The sequence below is a fragment of the Mya arenaria genome, chromosome 3 (genome assembly GCF_026914265.1).
Source record: "Mya arenaria isolate MELC-2E11 chromosome 3, ASM2691426v1".
Taxonomy (NCBI): Eukaryota; Metazoa; Mollusca; class Bivalvia; order Myida; family Myidae; genus Mya; species Mya arenaria.
In genome coordinates this window covers 5,668,270-5,681,724 of record NC_069124.1, presented here as the reverse complement: position 1 = coordinate 5,681,724, position 13,455 = coordinate 5,668,270, and the positions used below count along the sequence as shown (strand labels likewise).

Here is a 13,455-nt window from a genome sequence, read left to right as displayed (position 1 = left end):
CTTGAATACTGTATACCACACAGGTTACATTGAATACTGTATACCACACAGGTTACCTTGAATACTGTATACCACACAGGTTACCTTGAATACTGTATACCACACAGGGTACCTTGAGTACCGTATACCACACAGGGTACCTTGAGTACCGTATACCACACAGGGTACCTTGAGTACTATATATCACACAGGTTACCTTGAATACTGTATACCACACAGGTAACCTTGAATACTGTATACCACACAGGTTACATTGAATACTGTATACCACACAGGTTACCTTGAATACTGTATACCACACAGGTTACCTTGAATACTGTATACCACACAGGTTACCTTGAATACTGTATACCACACAGGGTACCTTGAATACTGTATACCACACAGGGTACCTTGAGTACTGTATACTACACAGGTTACCTTGAGTACTGTATACTACACAGGTTACCTTGAGTACTGTAAACCACACAGGTTACCTTGAGTACTGTATACTACACAGGTTACCTTGAGTACTGTAAACCACACAGGGTACCTTGAATACTGTATACCACACAGGTTACCTTGAATACTGTATACCACACAGGGTTCCTTGAGTACTGTATACCACACAGGGTACCTTGAATACTGTATACCACACAGGGTACCTTGAGTACTGTATACCACACAGGTTACCTTGAGTACCGTATACCACACAGGTAACCTTGAATACTGTATACCACACAGGTTACATTGAATACTGTATACCACACAGGGTACCTTGAGTACTATATACCACACAGGGTACCTTGAATACTGTATACCACACAGGGTACCTTGAGTACTGTTTACTACACAGGTTACCTTGAGTACTGTATACTACACAGGTTACCTTGAGTACTGTAAACCACACAGGTTACCTTGAGTACTGTAAACCACACAGGGTACCTTGATTACTGTATACCACACAGGTTACCTTGAGTACTGTATACTACACAGGTTACCTTGAGTACTGTAAACCACACAGGGTACCTTGAATACTGTATACCACACAGGTTACCTTGAATACTGTATACCACACAGGGTACCTTGAGTACTGTATACCACACGGGTTACCTTGTATACTGTATACCACACAGGGTACCTTGAGTACCGTATACCACACGGGTTACCTTGTATACTGTAAACCACACAGGTTACCTTGAGTACTGTATACCACACAGGGTACCTTGAGTACCGTATACCACACAGGTTACCTTGAATACTGTATACCACACAGGTTACCTTGAATACTGTATACCACACAGGGTTCCTTGAGTACTGTATACCACACAGGTTACCTTGAATACTGTATACCACACAGGTTACCTTGAATACTGTATACCACACAGGGTTCCTTGAGTACTGTATACCACACAGGGTACCTTGAGTACTATATATCACACAGGTTACCTTGAATACTGTATACCACACAGGTTACCTTGAGTACTGTATACCACACAGGTTACCTTGAGTACCGTATACCACACAGGTTACCTTGAGTACTATATATCACACAGGTTACCTTGAGTACTGTATACCACACAGGTTACCTTGAGTACTGTATACCACACAGGTTACCTTGAATACTGTATACCACACAGGTTACCTTGAGTACCGTATACCACACAGGGTACCTTGAGTACTGTATACCACACAGGTTACCTTGAATACTGTATACCACACAGGTTACCTTGAATACTGTATACCACACAGGGTTCCTCGAGTACTGTATACCACACAGGTTACCTTGATTACTGTATACCGCACAGGTTACCTTGAATACTGTATACCACACAGGGTTCCTTGAGTACTGTATACCACACAGGTTACCTTGAGTACTGTATACCACACAGGTTACATTGAGTACTATATACCACACAGGTTACCTTGAGTACCGTATACCACACAGGTTACCTTGAGTACCGTATACCACACAGGTTACATTGAGTACTGTATACCACACAGGTTACATTGAGTACTATATACCACACAGGTTACCTTGAGTACCGTATACCACACAGGTTACCTTGAGTACTATATATCACACAGGTTACCTTGAGTACTGTATACCACACAGGTTACCTTGAGTACTGTATACCACACAGGGTACCTTGAGTACTGTATACCACACAGGTTACCTTGAATACTGTATACCACACAGGTTACCTTGAATACTGTATACCACACAGGTTACCTTGAGTACTGTAAACCACACAGGTTACCTTGAGTACTGTATACCACACATGGTACCTTGAGTACTATATACCACACAGGTTACCTTGAATACTGTATACCACACAGGTTACCTTGAATACTGTATACCACACAGGGTACCTTGAGTACTGTATACCACACATTGTACATTGAGTACTGTATACCACACAGGTTACATTGAGTACTATATACCACACAGGTTACCTTGAATACTGTATACCACACAGGTTACCTTGAGTACTATATACCACACAGGTTACCTTGAATACTGTATACCACACAGGGTACCTTGAGTACTGTATACCACACAGGGTACCTTGAGTACTGTATACCACACAGGTTACCTTGAATACTGTAAACCAAACAGGTTACATTGAATACTGTATACCACACAGGTTACCTTGAATACTGTATACCACACAGGTTACCTTGAGTACTGTATACCACACAGGGTACCTTGAATACTGTATACCACACAGGTTACCTTGAGTACCGTATACCACACAGGTTACCTTGAGTACTGTATACCACACAGGGTACCTTGAGTACCGTATACCACACAGGTTACCTTGAGTACTGTATACTACACAGGTTACCTTGAGTACTGTATACCACACAGGGTACCTTGAATACTGTATACCACACAGGGTACCTTGAGTACCGTATACCACACAGGTTACCTTGAGTACCGTATACCACACAGGTTACCTTGAGTACTGTATACCACACAGGGTACCTTGAGTACTGTATACCACACAGGTTACCTTGAATACTGTATACCACACAGGGTTCCTTGGGTACTGTATACCACACAGGGTACCTTGAATACTGTATACTACACAGGTTACCTTGAATACTGTATACCACACAGGTTACCTTGAATACTGTATACCACACAGGGTACCTTGAGTACCGTATACCACACAGGGTACCTTGAGTACTGTATACCACACATGTTACCTTGAATACTGTATACCACACAGGGTTCCTTGAGTACTGTATACCACACAGGTTACCTTGAATACTGTATACCACACAGGTTACCTTGAGTACCGTATACCACACAGGGTACCTTGAATACTGTATACCACACAGGGTTCCTTGAGTACTGTATACCACACAGGTTACCTTGAGTACTGTATACCACACAGGGTACCTTGAGTACTGTATACCACACAGGTTACCTTGAGTACTGTATACCACACAGGTTACCTTGAGTACTGTATACCACACAGGTTACCTTGAGTACTGTATACCACACAGGTTACCTTGAGTACTGTATACCACACAGGTTACCTTGAGTACTGTATACCACACAGGTTACCTTGAATACTGTATACCACACAGGTTACCTTGAATACTGTATACCACACAGGTTACCTTGAGTACTGTATACCACACAGGGTACCTTGAGTACTGTATACCACACAGGTTACCTTGAGTACTGTATACCACACAGGTTACCTTGAGTACTGTATACCACACAGGTTACCTTGAGTACTGTATACCACACAGGTTACCTTGAGTACTGTATACCACACAGGTTACCTTGAGTACTGTATACCACACAGGTTACCTTGAGTACTGTATACCACACAGGTTACCTTGAGTACTGTATACCACACAGGTTACCTTGAGTACTGTATACCACACAGGTTACCTTGAGTACTGTATACCACACAGGTTACCTTGAGTACTGTATACCACACAGGTTACCTTGAGTACTGTATACCACACAGGTTACCTTGAGTACTGTATACCACACAGGTTACCTTGAGTACTGTATACCACACAGGTTACCTTGAATACTGTAAACCAAACAGGTTATAGCCCTGACATATTTTGGAATGTTAATGGTTGTAAGCATACATTTTATGCATGATGAATCATTTGCATTGACCAAAAACTTAACTGTACAAATAGTACAGTTTAAAGTTTTCATATTTATGGTAGGAATTGCACTTGTATGTAATAAAAATATGTCAGTTAGAAATAAAAAAAAATCATTGGTCTTTCTACTCATTTTAAACACAAACCAGTCCAAGAAGCTGTAGTGAGGTTTAAAAACTACAACAGATGACTGCTGATATATGAACAGAGTAACATTATCACTTTATTTTTTAAAACAATTATCCAATTATGAAAACTGATCATATCTCCAGGTTACAGCTGGTCTTCTGTATTTCCTGTCCATCACCCATGAAGGCATGGCAAGTCTGGAGTTGTTCACTGGAGAGAGTGCTGTGCGTGTTCTATCTAACCTAACGGTTGACAACCTGGTGTTGCATAGCAACATTGAGGGGAGGGGTGACAGGGATCTGGTCTTTAAAGGAGAAGAGGTTTGTGTTAGGACTTGAATACCAATCATAGTTTGTTTGTTTTTTATATGTATTGAATTTGAACCTTAGATAAAGGTGTTTTAGCCTGTGTTTCATTGAGCATTCAGGATGTTCGTAGTTAGAATAATGTAACGTGTGAGCCCAAATATGCAACAGATTCCTTTCAGAGAAAAGCATGCTCAACCCTTATATATAAAGGCCCTGAACCTCCACACGGAGAAGTAGCTATGCCAATTTGCATATTACAACGTACATCAACGTACTATGAACGCATTTCCGCCTACAGCAAACGTTACACTATGAACGTACTTCCGCCTACAGCAGAACCTTACACTATGAACGCATTTCCGCCTACAGCAGAACCTTACACTATGAACGTACTTCCGCCTACAGCAAAACCTTACACTATGAACGTACTTCCGCCTACAGCAAACGTTACACTATGAACACACTTCCGCCTACAGCAGAACCTTACACTATGAACGTACTTCCGCCTACAGCAGAACCTTACACTATGAACACACTTCCGCCTACAGCAGAACCTTACACTATGAACACACTTCCGCCTACAGCAGAACCTTACACTATGAACGCATTTCCGCCTACAGCAGAACCTTACACTATGAACACACTTCCGCCTACAGCAGAACCTTACACTATGAACGTATTTCCGCCTACAGCAGAACGTTACACTATGAACGTACTTCCGCCTACAGCAGAACCTTACACTATGAACCCACTTCCGCCTACAGCAGAACCTTACACTATGAACGTACTTCCGCCTACAGCAAAACCTTACACTATGAACGTATTTCCGCCTACAGCAAACGTTACACTATGAACGCACTTCCGCCTACAGCAGAACCTTACACTATGAACGTATTTCCGCCTACAGCAGAACGTTACACTATGAACGTACTTCCGCCTACAGCAGAACCTTACACTATGAACGCACTTCCGCCTACAGCAGAACCTTACACTATGAACGTACTTCCGCCTACAGCAAAACCTTACACTATGAACGTATTTCCGCCTACAGCAAACGTTACACTATGAACGCACTTCCGCCTACAGCAGAACCTTACACTATGAACGTATTTCCGCCTACAGCAAACGTTACACTATGAACGTACTTCCGCCTACAGCAGAACCTTACACTATGAACGCATTTCCGCCTACAGCAGAACCTTACACTATGAACGTACTTCCGCCTACAGCAAAACCTTACACTATGAACGTATTTCCGCCTACAGCAAACGTTACACTATGAACGCACTTCCGCCTACAGCAGAACCTTACACTATGAACGTACTTCCGCCTACAGCAAACGTTACACTATGAACACACTTCCGCCTACAGCAGAACCTTACACTATGAACGCATTTCCGCCTACAGCAAACGTTACACTATGAACGTACTTCCGCCTACAGCAGAACCTTACACTATGAACGCATTTCCGCCTACAGCAAACGTTACACTATGAACACACTTCCGCCTACAGCAGAACCTTACACTATGAACGCATTTCCGCCTACAGCAAACGTTACACTATGAACACATTTCCGCCTACAGCAGAACCTTACACTATGAACGCATTTCCGCCTACAGCAAACGTTACACTATGAACGCATTTCCGCCTACAGCAGAACCTTACACTATGAACGCATTTCCGCCTACAGCAAACGTTACACTATGAACGTACTTCCGCCTACAGCAGAACCTTACACTATGAACACACTTCCGCCTACAGCAGAACCTTACACTATGAACACACTTCCGCCTACAGCAGAACCTTACACTATGAACGCATTTCCGCCTACAGCAAACGTTACACTATGAACGTACTTCCGCCTACAGCAGAACCTTACACTATGAACGCATTTCCGCCTACAGCAAACGTTACACTATGAACGCACTTCCGCCTACAGCAAACGTTACACTATGAACACACTTCCGCCTACAGCAGAACCTTACACTATGAACGCACTTCCGCCTACAGCAAACGTTACACTATGTACGCACTTCCACCTACAGCAGAACCTTACACTATGAACGTACTTCCGCCTACAGCAAACGTTACACTATGAACACACTTCCGCCTACAGCAAAACCTTACACTATGAACACACTTCCGCCTACAGCAGAACCTTACACTATGAACGCATTTCCGCCTACAGCAGAACCTTACACTATGAACGCATTTCCGCCTACAGCAGAACCTTACACTATGAACGCATTTCCGCCTACAGCAAACGTTACACTATGTACGCACTTCCGCCTACAGCAGAACCTTACACTATGAACGTACTTCCGCCTACAGCAAACGTTACACTATGAACGCACTTCCGCCTACAGCAAACGTTACACTATGAACGCATTTCCGCCTACAGCAAACGTTACACTATGAACGCATTTCCGCCTACAGCAGAACCTTACACTATGAACGCATTTCCGCCTACAGCAAACCTTACACTATGAACGCATTTCCGCCTACAGCAGAACCTTACACTATGAACGCATTTCCGCCTACAGCAAACGTTACACTATGAACGCACTTCCGCCTACAGCAAACGTTACACTATGAACGCATTTCCGCCTACAGCAAACGTTACACTATGAACGCATTTCTGCCTACAGCAGAACCTTACACTATGAACGCATTTCCGCCTACAGCAGAACCTTACACTATGAACGCATTTCCGCCTACAGCAAACCTTACACTATGAACGCATTTCCGCCTACAGCAAACGTTACACTATGAACGCATTTCCGCCTACAGCAGAACCTTACACTATGAACGCATTTCCGCCTACAGCAAACGTTACACTATGTACGCACTTCCGCCTACAGCAGAACCTTACACTATGAACGTACTTCCGCCTACAGCAAACGTTACACTATGAACGCACTTCCGCCTACAGCAAACGTTACACTATGAACACACTTCCGCCTACAGCAGAACCTTACACTATGAACGCACTTCCGCCTACAGCAAACCTTACACTATGTACGCACTTCCGCCTACAGCAGAACCTTACACTATGAACGTACTTCCGCCTACAGCAAACGTTACACTATGAACGCACTTCTATCTACAGCAAAGGCAGGGTTCGAATTTAGACTCGCATACTCGCAAAATGCGAGCGACAATTGTAAATTGCGAGTGACTTTTATTCAAGCTCGCAAAATTCTGCGAGTGGCTTTTTCTAGACCACAAAATTTTAAAAGGAAAGTAGAATAAACATAAACTTACTCCGCTACGTTGTTGAGTGTAAACAACCTATAAGTGGCATGTTTACACTACCCGTATAAAGAAGTAAGTACGGAGTCACGCTCAAGTTTTCAAAAATAGAACAAATACGGAAAAGGCCGAGTTTTATCTCGAATCTTTCCGGGATGCTCAGATGCGTGCATAATACAAAGTGAATACAAATGACGTAATCACCTAGCTCAATCATTGGCTAAATTTAGCGCTTTCGCGCATTTTATGTAAACCCCATCAAACGTTGAATATATCCGCCCAACTGTCAAAGTGAATAGACTTGGATATATTTTATCGTCCAAAGCATCCACACTACATTTACTGTTGCTTTTATTTATTTTAAATTTATATTGTTATTGTTTTTATAATTATAGACATAATGAAATCTGTAGCGTGCTCGCCGAATGGGTATATCCTGATGGCGAGGGTAAATATACCCCCCCCCCCCCCCCCCCCCCTCACAGTGAACAATGTCAAACACTTAAGATTGATACTTTTTAATATTTATAGTATGTCGTATATCTACTTTAATTAGATGTCTTATATCTACTTTAATTAGACAATATTATAGGGAAATAAAGCAAATAATAAAATTGCAAGTTGATTTTTCGTTTTGCGAGTTGCCTCAAAAAGCACTCGCAAAATTTTACAAGTGCTCCGCAAAGTTAAATTTGAACCCTGAAAGGTTACACTATGAACACACTTCCGCCTACAGCAAACGTTACACTATGAACGCACTTCTACCTACAGCAAAGGTTACACTATGAACGCACTTCCGCCTACAGCAAACGTTACACTATGAACACACTTCTACCTACAGCAAAGGTTACACTATGAACACACTTCCGCCTACAGCAGAAGGTTACAATATAAAATTAACTTATAGGATACCGTAAGAAACTGGAAATTAAAATTTCGTTATTAAAATACATAACAAAGTAAGTATTTTGGAACCATTTGCTAAACTATGTGTTTCTATATTCGATTTTCATATTATTTATAGACTGTGTTTCCTGTACACTGCAATACAGAAGTTTTGATCTATTTCAGATATCAGTTGGCACAGAAAAATACTCAAAAGGTAAGAACAGAGATACACCACAAAGGCCGTGACATTATTAAATACTCCTTCCTTCATGGATGTTTCTGTGATTATTTTTAAACTGTACAGACACAGTGTGTCTATACCACGTGATAAATTATGTCATATATGCTACGTCGGAAGGCAACATTTTGCTTAAAATAAAGACTTAAATCATAGATAACTTTTTCTTTACTTCACTATTTTAAATGAAACAGGGCAGTCTATGCCGCTTAAGGAGCACCACCTTTGCTTTATTATCAGAGTTTATAAGTTTTATCAAACACTTCAAAAAACCGGTTTCTAAAATAATGTTTTGACAGTGCTCCGTCAGACAGCCATATTGAGAAAAGATTTGTCAAAGTGTTTTAAGAAACTAAACTCTCAATCCAACTCTGGTAAAAGACCAAAGGCTGGGCTCCATAAGCCGCGTAGACTGCGCTATGTTTCATTTAAAATGGTGAAGAAATAGTGAAGTTGTCTTTGTTTAAAGTCTTCCTTCGAAGCAAAATATTTCCCATGTAGCATTTATGACACAATTTATCAGACAGCATGGGATACTTGGGAGGATATTTCTCTATATACATGGCTTTTTACACTTTCTTTGTCCATGTTTGTAGTAATAATGAAGAATTTGGACATACATGTATGGTGCCAAAAAGGAATCCAATAATAATGTTATTTAATTTTCATGCAAAAGACATTAAATTTTATTTAAATGTTGTCTAAAATACCAGAATCAGAGTAGCAATTATAACAGTGACCTTACTCATTTGAACATTGTACATGTGTATGCCAGTTGTTAATTTGTACTTTATAGTTGAAATGTCAGGGAAAAGTGTGTTACTGACTGGTGGTCAGTTTGAGCTTTGGACTGAGAGTGGTAAACCCCTGTTCTCCACAAGTGCACCACTGAACCTTGACCTTTACCAGGTCACAAACCTTCATGCCTCTGCATTGGACGTTGGAGCTGTAAGTTTGTTGAGTATATGTTATAAAATTATACAAACGGTAATGTAATAAAACATAAAAACAAGAGCTGTCATACAACAGGCAGGTTCCCAATAACTTTTAGTTTAACTGTCTGAAATAGTAAATTAACTGACCAGCTCCTACTTCTTCTTCTTAATATTCACTATATTTCCAAATTTCAACTGGCCCAATTGCCATTTCAACCATCCATTTTGGCTGACAGTCTGTTCTTATTGAACACTGCTATAAGCTTCTTTGTCTTGGAAATGAATACAATAATGATGTAATATGTGCCTGTCAAAAGCAATAAAAAATAAGGCAAATTAAAGAGTAAACAAGAAGGGCCGTAATGGGATGAAACCATGTTTTAAATGACTGATAGCAGAACTTAGCCTTCATTGTAAGATTCAACTGGTTTTCAGTACCAAATGGTAATCTTTTTGTAGTAACAGTTACCTTGACCCTAGAGGCCCCAAACACAATCCCATGAAAGGTCTGCATAAACTCTTCCTAGATACCAACATTAGTCGCAATCTGTCAATCCTAATTAAAGTTATTCCGTACCAGTCTTTGAAACAGACTAGGGCGTGATTCATATCAGCTCATGGCTGTCTTTACAACCAAGTTAGAATAAATTAGTGTTCATTAAAGATATTTTGTTTTATTGTTTATTTCTTCAGGTGACTGGTACAAGCCTTTTCCCAGACCTTCACATTGAGTCTGACCAGATTACACAGATGATCGGGACAGAGGGGGTGGATTTTTCCTCTGAGGGCGACATTGGGATTCATGGAGGGGCTGATTTGAACCTACAGGCAAAGGTGATGTTGTTATTGTCTGAAATGATTTCTTGCTTGCATGTTGCAAAACTTTTCAATGAACTATAAAAATATTCGGTGCTTTTGAATGCTTTACTTTCTTTACAGATAATGCTAAAATATAAATGTGGAAATTAAGTGTTATGCTTATACATTGCCTTCTTAATTAACATCATAGGCATTTTTATACACACTAGGGAGTGTGCATCAATGTCCTCTGCCTTGATTTGTTTGCCAGGTCAAGTCCAGTGTTAGATACAGAACTTATTCCAATCCAACTTAAATACACAACCTTTTCGTTGAAAGATGTTGCACTTTGGAGATTTGTATCCTTAAATTGACTGTTTGCAATGTTGTAACCACCAATATGTGTTTGTTTTAGGAGGTGGTCTTGGACTCCCAAGTGTACTTGAGCCTGTTTCTTCCGGTGGAGGGAAAGGGAGAGGGTTCCCAGTCTTCCAGCACGCAGATGCTGCTATGCGTGTGTGCAGGGAGTGGTAGGGTGTTCACATTACCTGACACACATGCAGACACTTCCTGTGCCGATGCTGTGGTGGGTGTCCACCCATGTGATCTGTGATTTGAACCTACATGTATTCATGGTCACATATGGGGACCCAGACAGTTGTTGTGAGAACTTGATGAATGTCCAACGATGTGACCAATGATTGAAACATGGCTAAAGGACTTTCATGACCCCAACACAGGCACAAACACTCTGTGTGAATAATCTTCTCTCATGACCCCAACACAGGCACAAACACCTCTTGTGTGAATAATCTTCTCCCATGACCCCAACACAGGCACAAACACCTCTTGTGTGAATAATCTTCTCTCACCAGTTCAAACACTTTGTTTTGACAAAGGCCTTAAAATCCTTAATTGGGGTTATTCAGAAGAAGAAAAAAATGTCGTAGTTATTGCAGATAAATATGTTATTCTCATGATTTTAATGTATTAAAGTGTCATTGGTTGAAGTTTTGCCAGATCACGATCATCTCCAAAGCCAGACTAGTGCCCATCAAATGCAGAAGGTACTCTTGCTGTAGTTGTTTACAACTCGTGTTAATGATCTTGTGTGTTGATGAGTACCGGTAGTGCCTTATTTGTGATCTCTTATGGTGCTATGTTTGCAAATTTATACTAGTAGTTCCTTTTTTATACATGAATATCAAAGTAAGTTTGAACTTTTGTGAAGAATCTCAGATTATGGAACTCGTTCATTTGCTGGGGGCTAAGCTTGCTTTTGCAATTTGTTAACAAATAACAATGCATTTAGATTGTTGTGAAATCCTGTTTAAAATGTAAAGTTTGCCATGAGTTTCCTCTATCAGTAATAATTTACATGTTATGATATTGGTAACATATAGTTTTGATTTACATTTAAATATACCAGTGCATGTATATGGTTTTTTTTTTATTCCTCTTAGATTGTATCAAGTTAGTAAGCATACCACTCCATTTTTTATCAGTCCGTATTTTACAAGACATTTATATTTTTGTACCAAACTACTTCTTTAAAAGCTTGTTTGTACCTATACTCTACCAAACTTTTAATGCACCAGCTGTTAATAAAGAAAAAATAGATTATTTTTTTCCATAAAAGTTATAACTCTTGTTTGATCAAGCAATAGCCAAGTTGTCCAGTGTTTTGAGTCTGTAATGAAGGCAGCCCAAAAATGAATCGCAATGCTTTGGAGAAATTTATTTTGTATGGCCAAATGATTGAATCAGCCTATACTGTAAGATCAAATCATTAAAATATGAATGAAAGTTTCCACTTTCCCCGAATGGTGTAAACACATCAATTATCACTGTGAATATACTTACTTGGTTGTTCCTTATATATGTGAAAACCTTTTATTTAATCAAAGAAATTTAGTCATGGAAAGGTTCCAAGCCAGGATTAAGCCAATCTGACAGATTTTTCAAGTTATTCAACCAACCACTCAAAAACCTTGGTTCTTCATTCTCTGTATGCTTCAATTCCTTTACTAGAAAAGAAATTCAAATAACATGGACAAGAAGATGTCACTGCTTTGTGCGACGTTTCATAAAGAAAAGATCCATACAAATTAGACACCCAGCAATAATTTGGATGAATTTTGGCAATAGCGTTACCTTTCAATTGAATGCCATTTGGACTTTCAAATGCTCCATCAGTATCTCAGCTTATTATTTGCATACAAGTGGTTTTGTATTTACAAGCAAAAAGTGAATTTAATTCACTTCTTGCTTGTAAATACAAACTTCTTGTATGTGCAACATTAACCGCTCGGTTCTCTAATAATAGTCTAATCACCTTTATAATAAAGGTATAACATGTGTCACAAGTTGAAGAATTGTGCATGACACATGTTATACCTTTATTATATAGGTGATTAGATTGTTACTTGAGAACCGACGATTTATGTTGCACATACACGACCCTTCTTTCTGACTGCAAGTCACTATGATGCCAAAAAGTTTTACTTCTAAAAATCCCAGTGGTGTAATGTTGAGAAAATATATTGCCACAATTTATCTAAATGCTGTTGTCAATATATTCTATATAAATGTAAGATGGTGCATGAGGAGTTTAGTTGAGCATGTTTATGTGCCAAACCGTAGTATACATTTGAACATCAAACATTGTGTATCAAGTCTTGGTACTAAATGTCTTGTTTTACTCTATATGATTATGTTATTGTATCTAAAAAGTAAATGTTGTTAATATAAATGTTTTTAAAGATGATTTTGTTTTAGTGATTT

General features: G+C 39.8%; 1 protein-coding gene across 1 annotated transcript in view; it reads left to right on the top strand.

The window, feature by feature from the left end:
* The window catches only part of LOC128228129 (beta-sarcoglycan-like), a 36,061-nt gene extending 22,623 nt beyond the window's left edge, over nt 1-13,438 (top strand). The window contains exons 3-7 of the mRNA XM_052939249.1: nt 4,395-4,571; nt 8,884-8,914; nt 9,735-9,886; nt 10,567-10,707; nt 11,087-13,438. Of these exons, the coding sequence (XP_052795209.1) occupies nt 4,395-4,571; nt 8,884-8,914; nt 9,735-9,886; nt 10,567-10,707; nt 11,087-11,284 (699 nt within the window). The 3' untranslated portion in view covers nt 11,285-13,438. The remainder of the gene's footprint in view (nt 1-4,394; nt 4,572-8,883; nt 8,915-9,734; nt 9,887-10,566; nt 10,708-11,086) is intronic.
* The last annotated feature ends 17 nt before the right edge of the window (nt 13,439-13,455 follow it).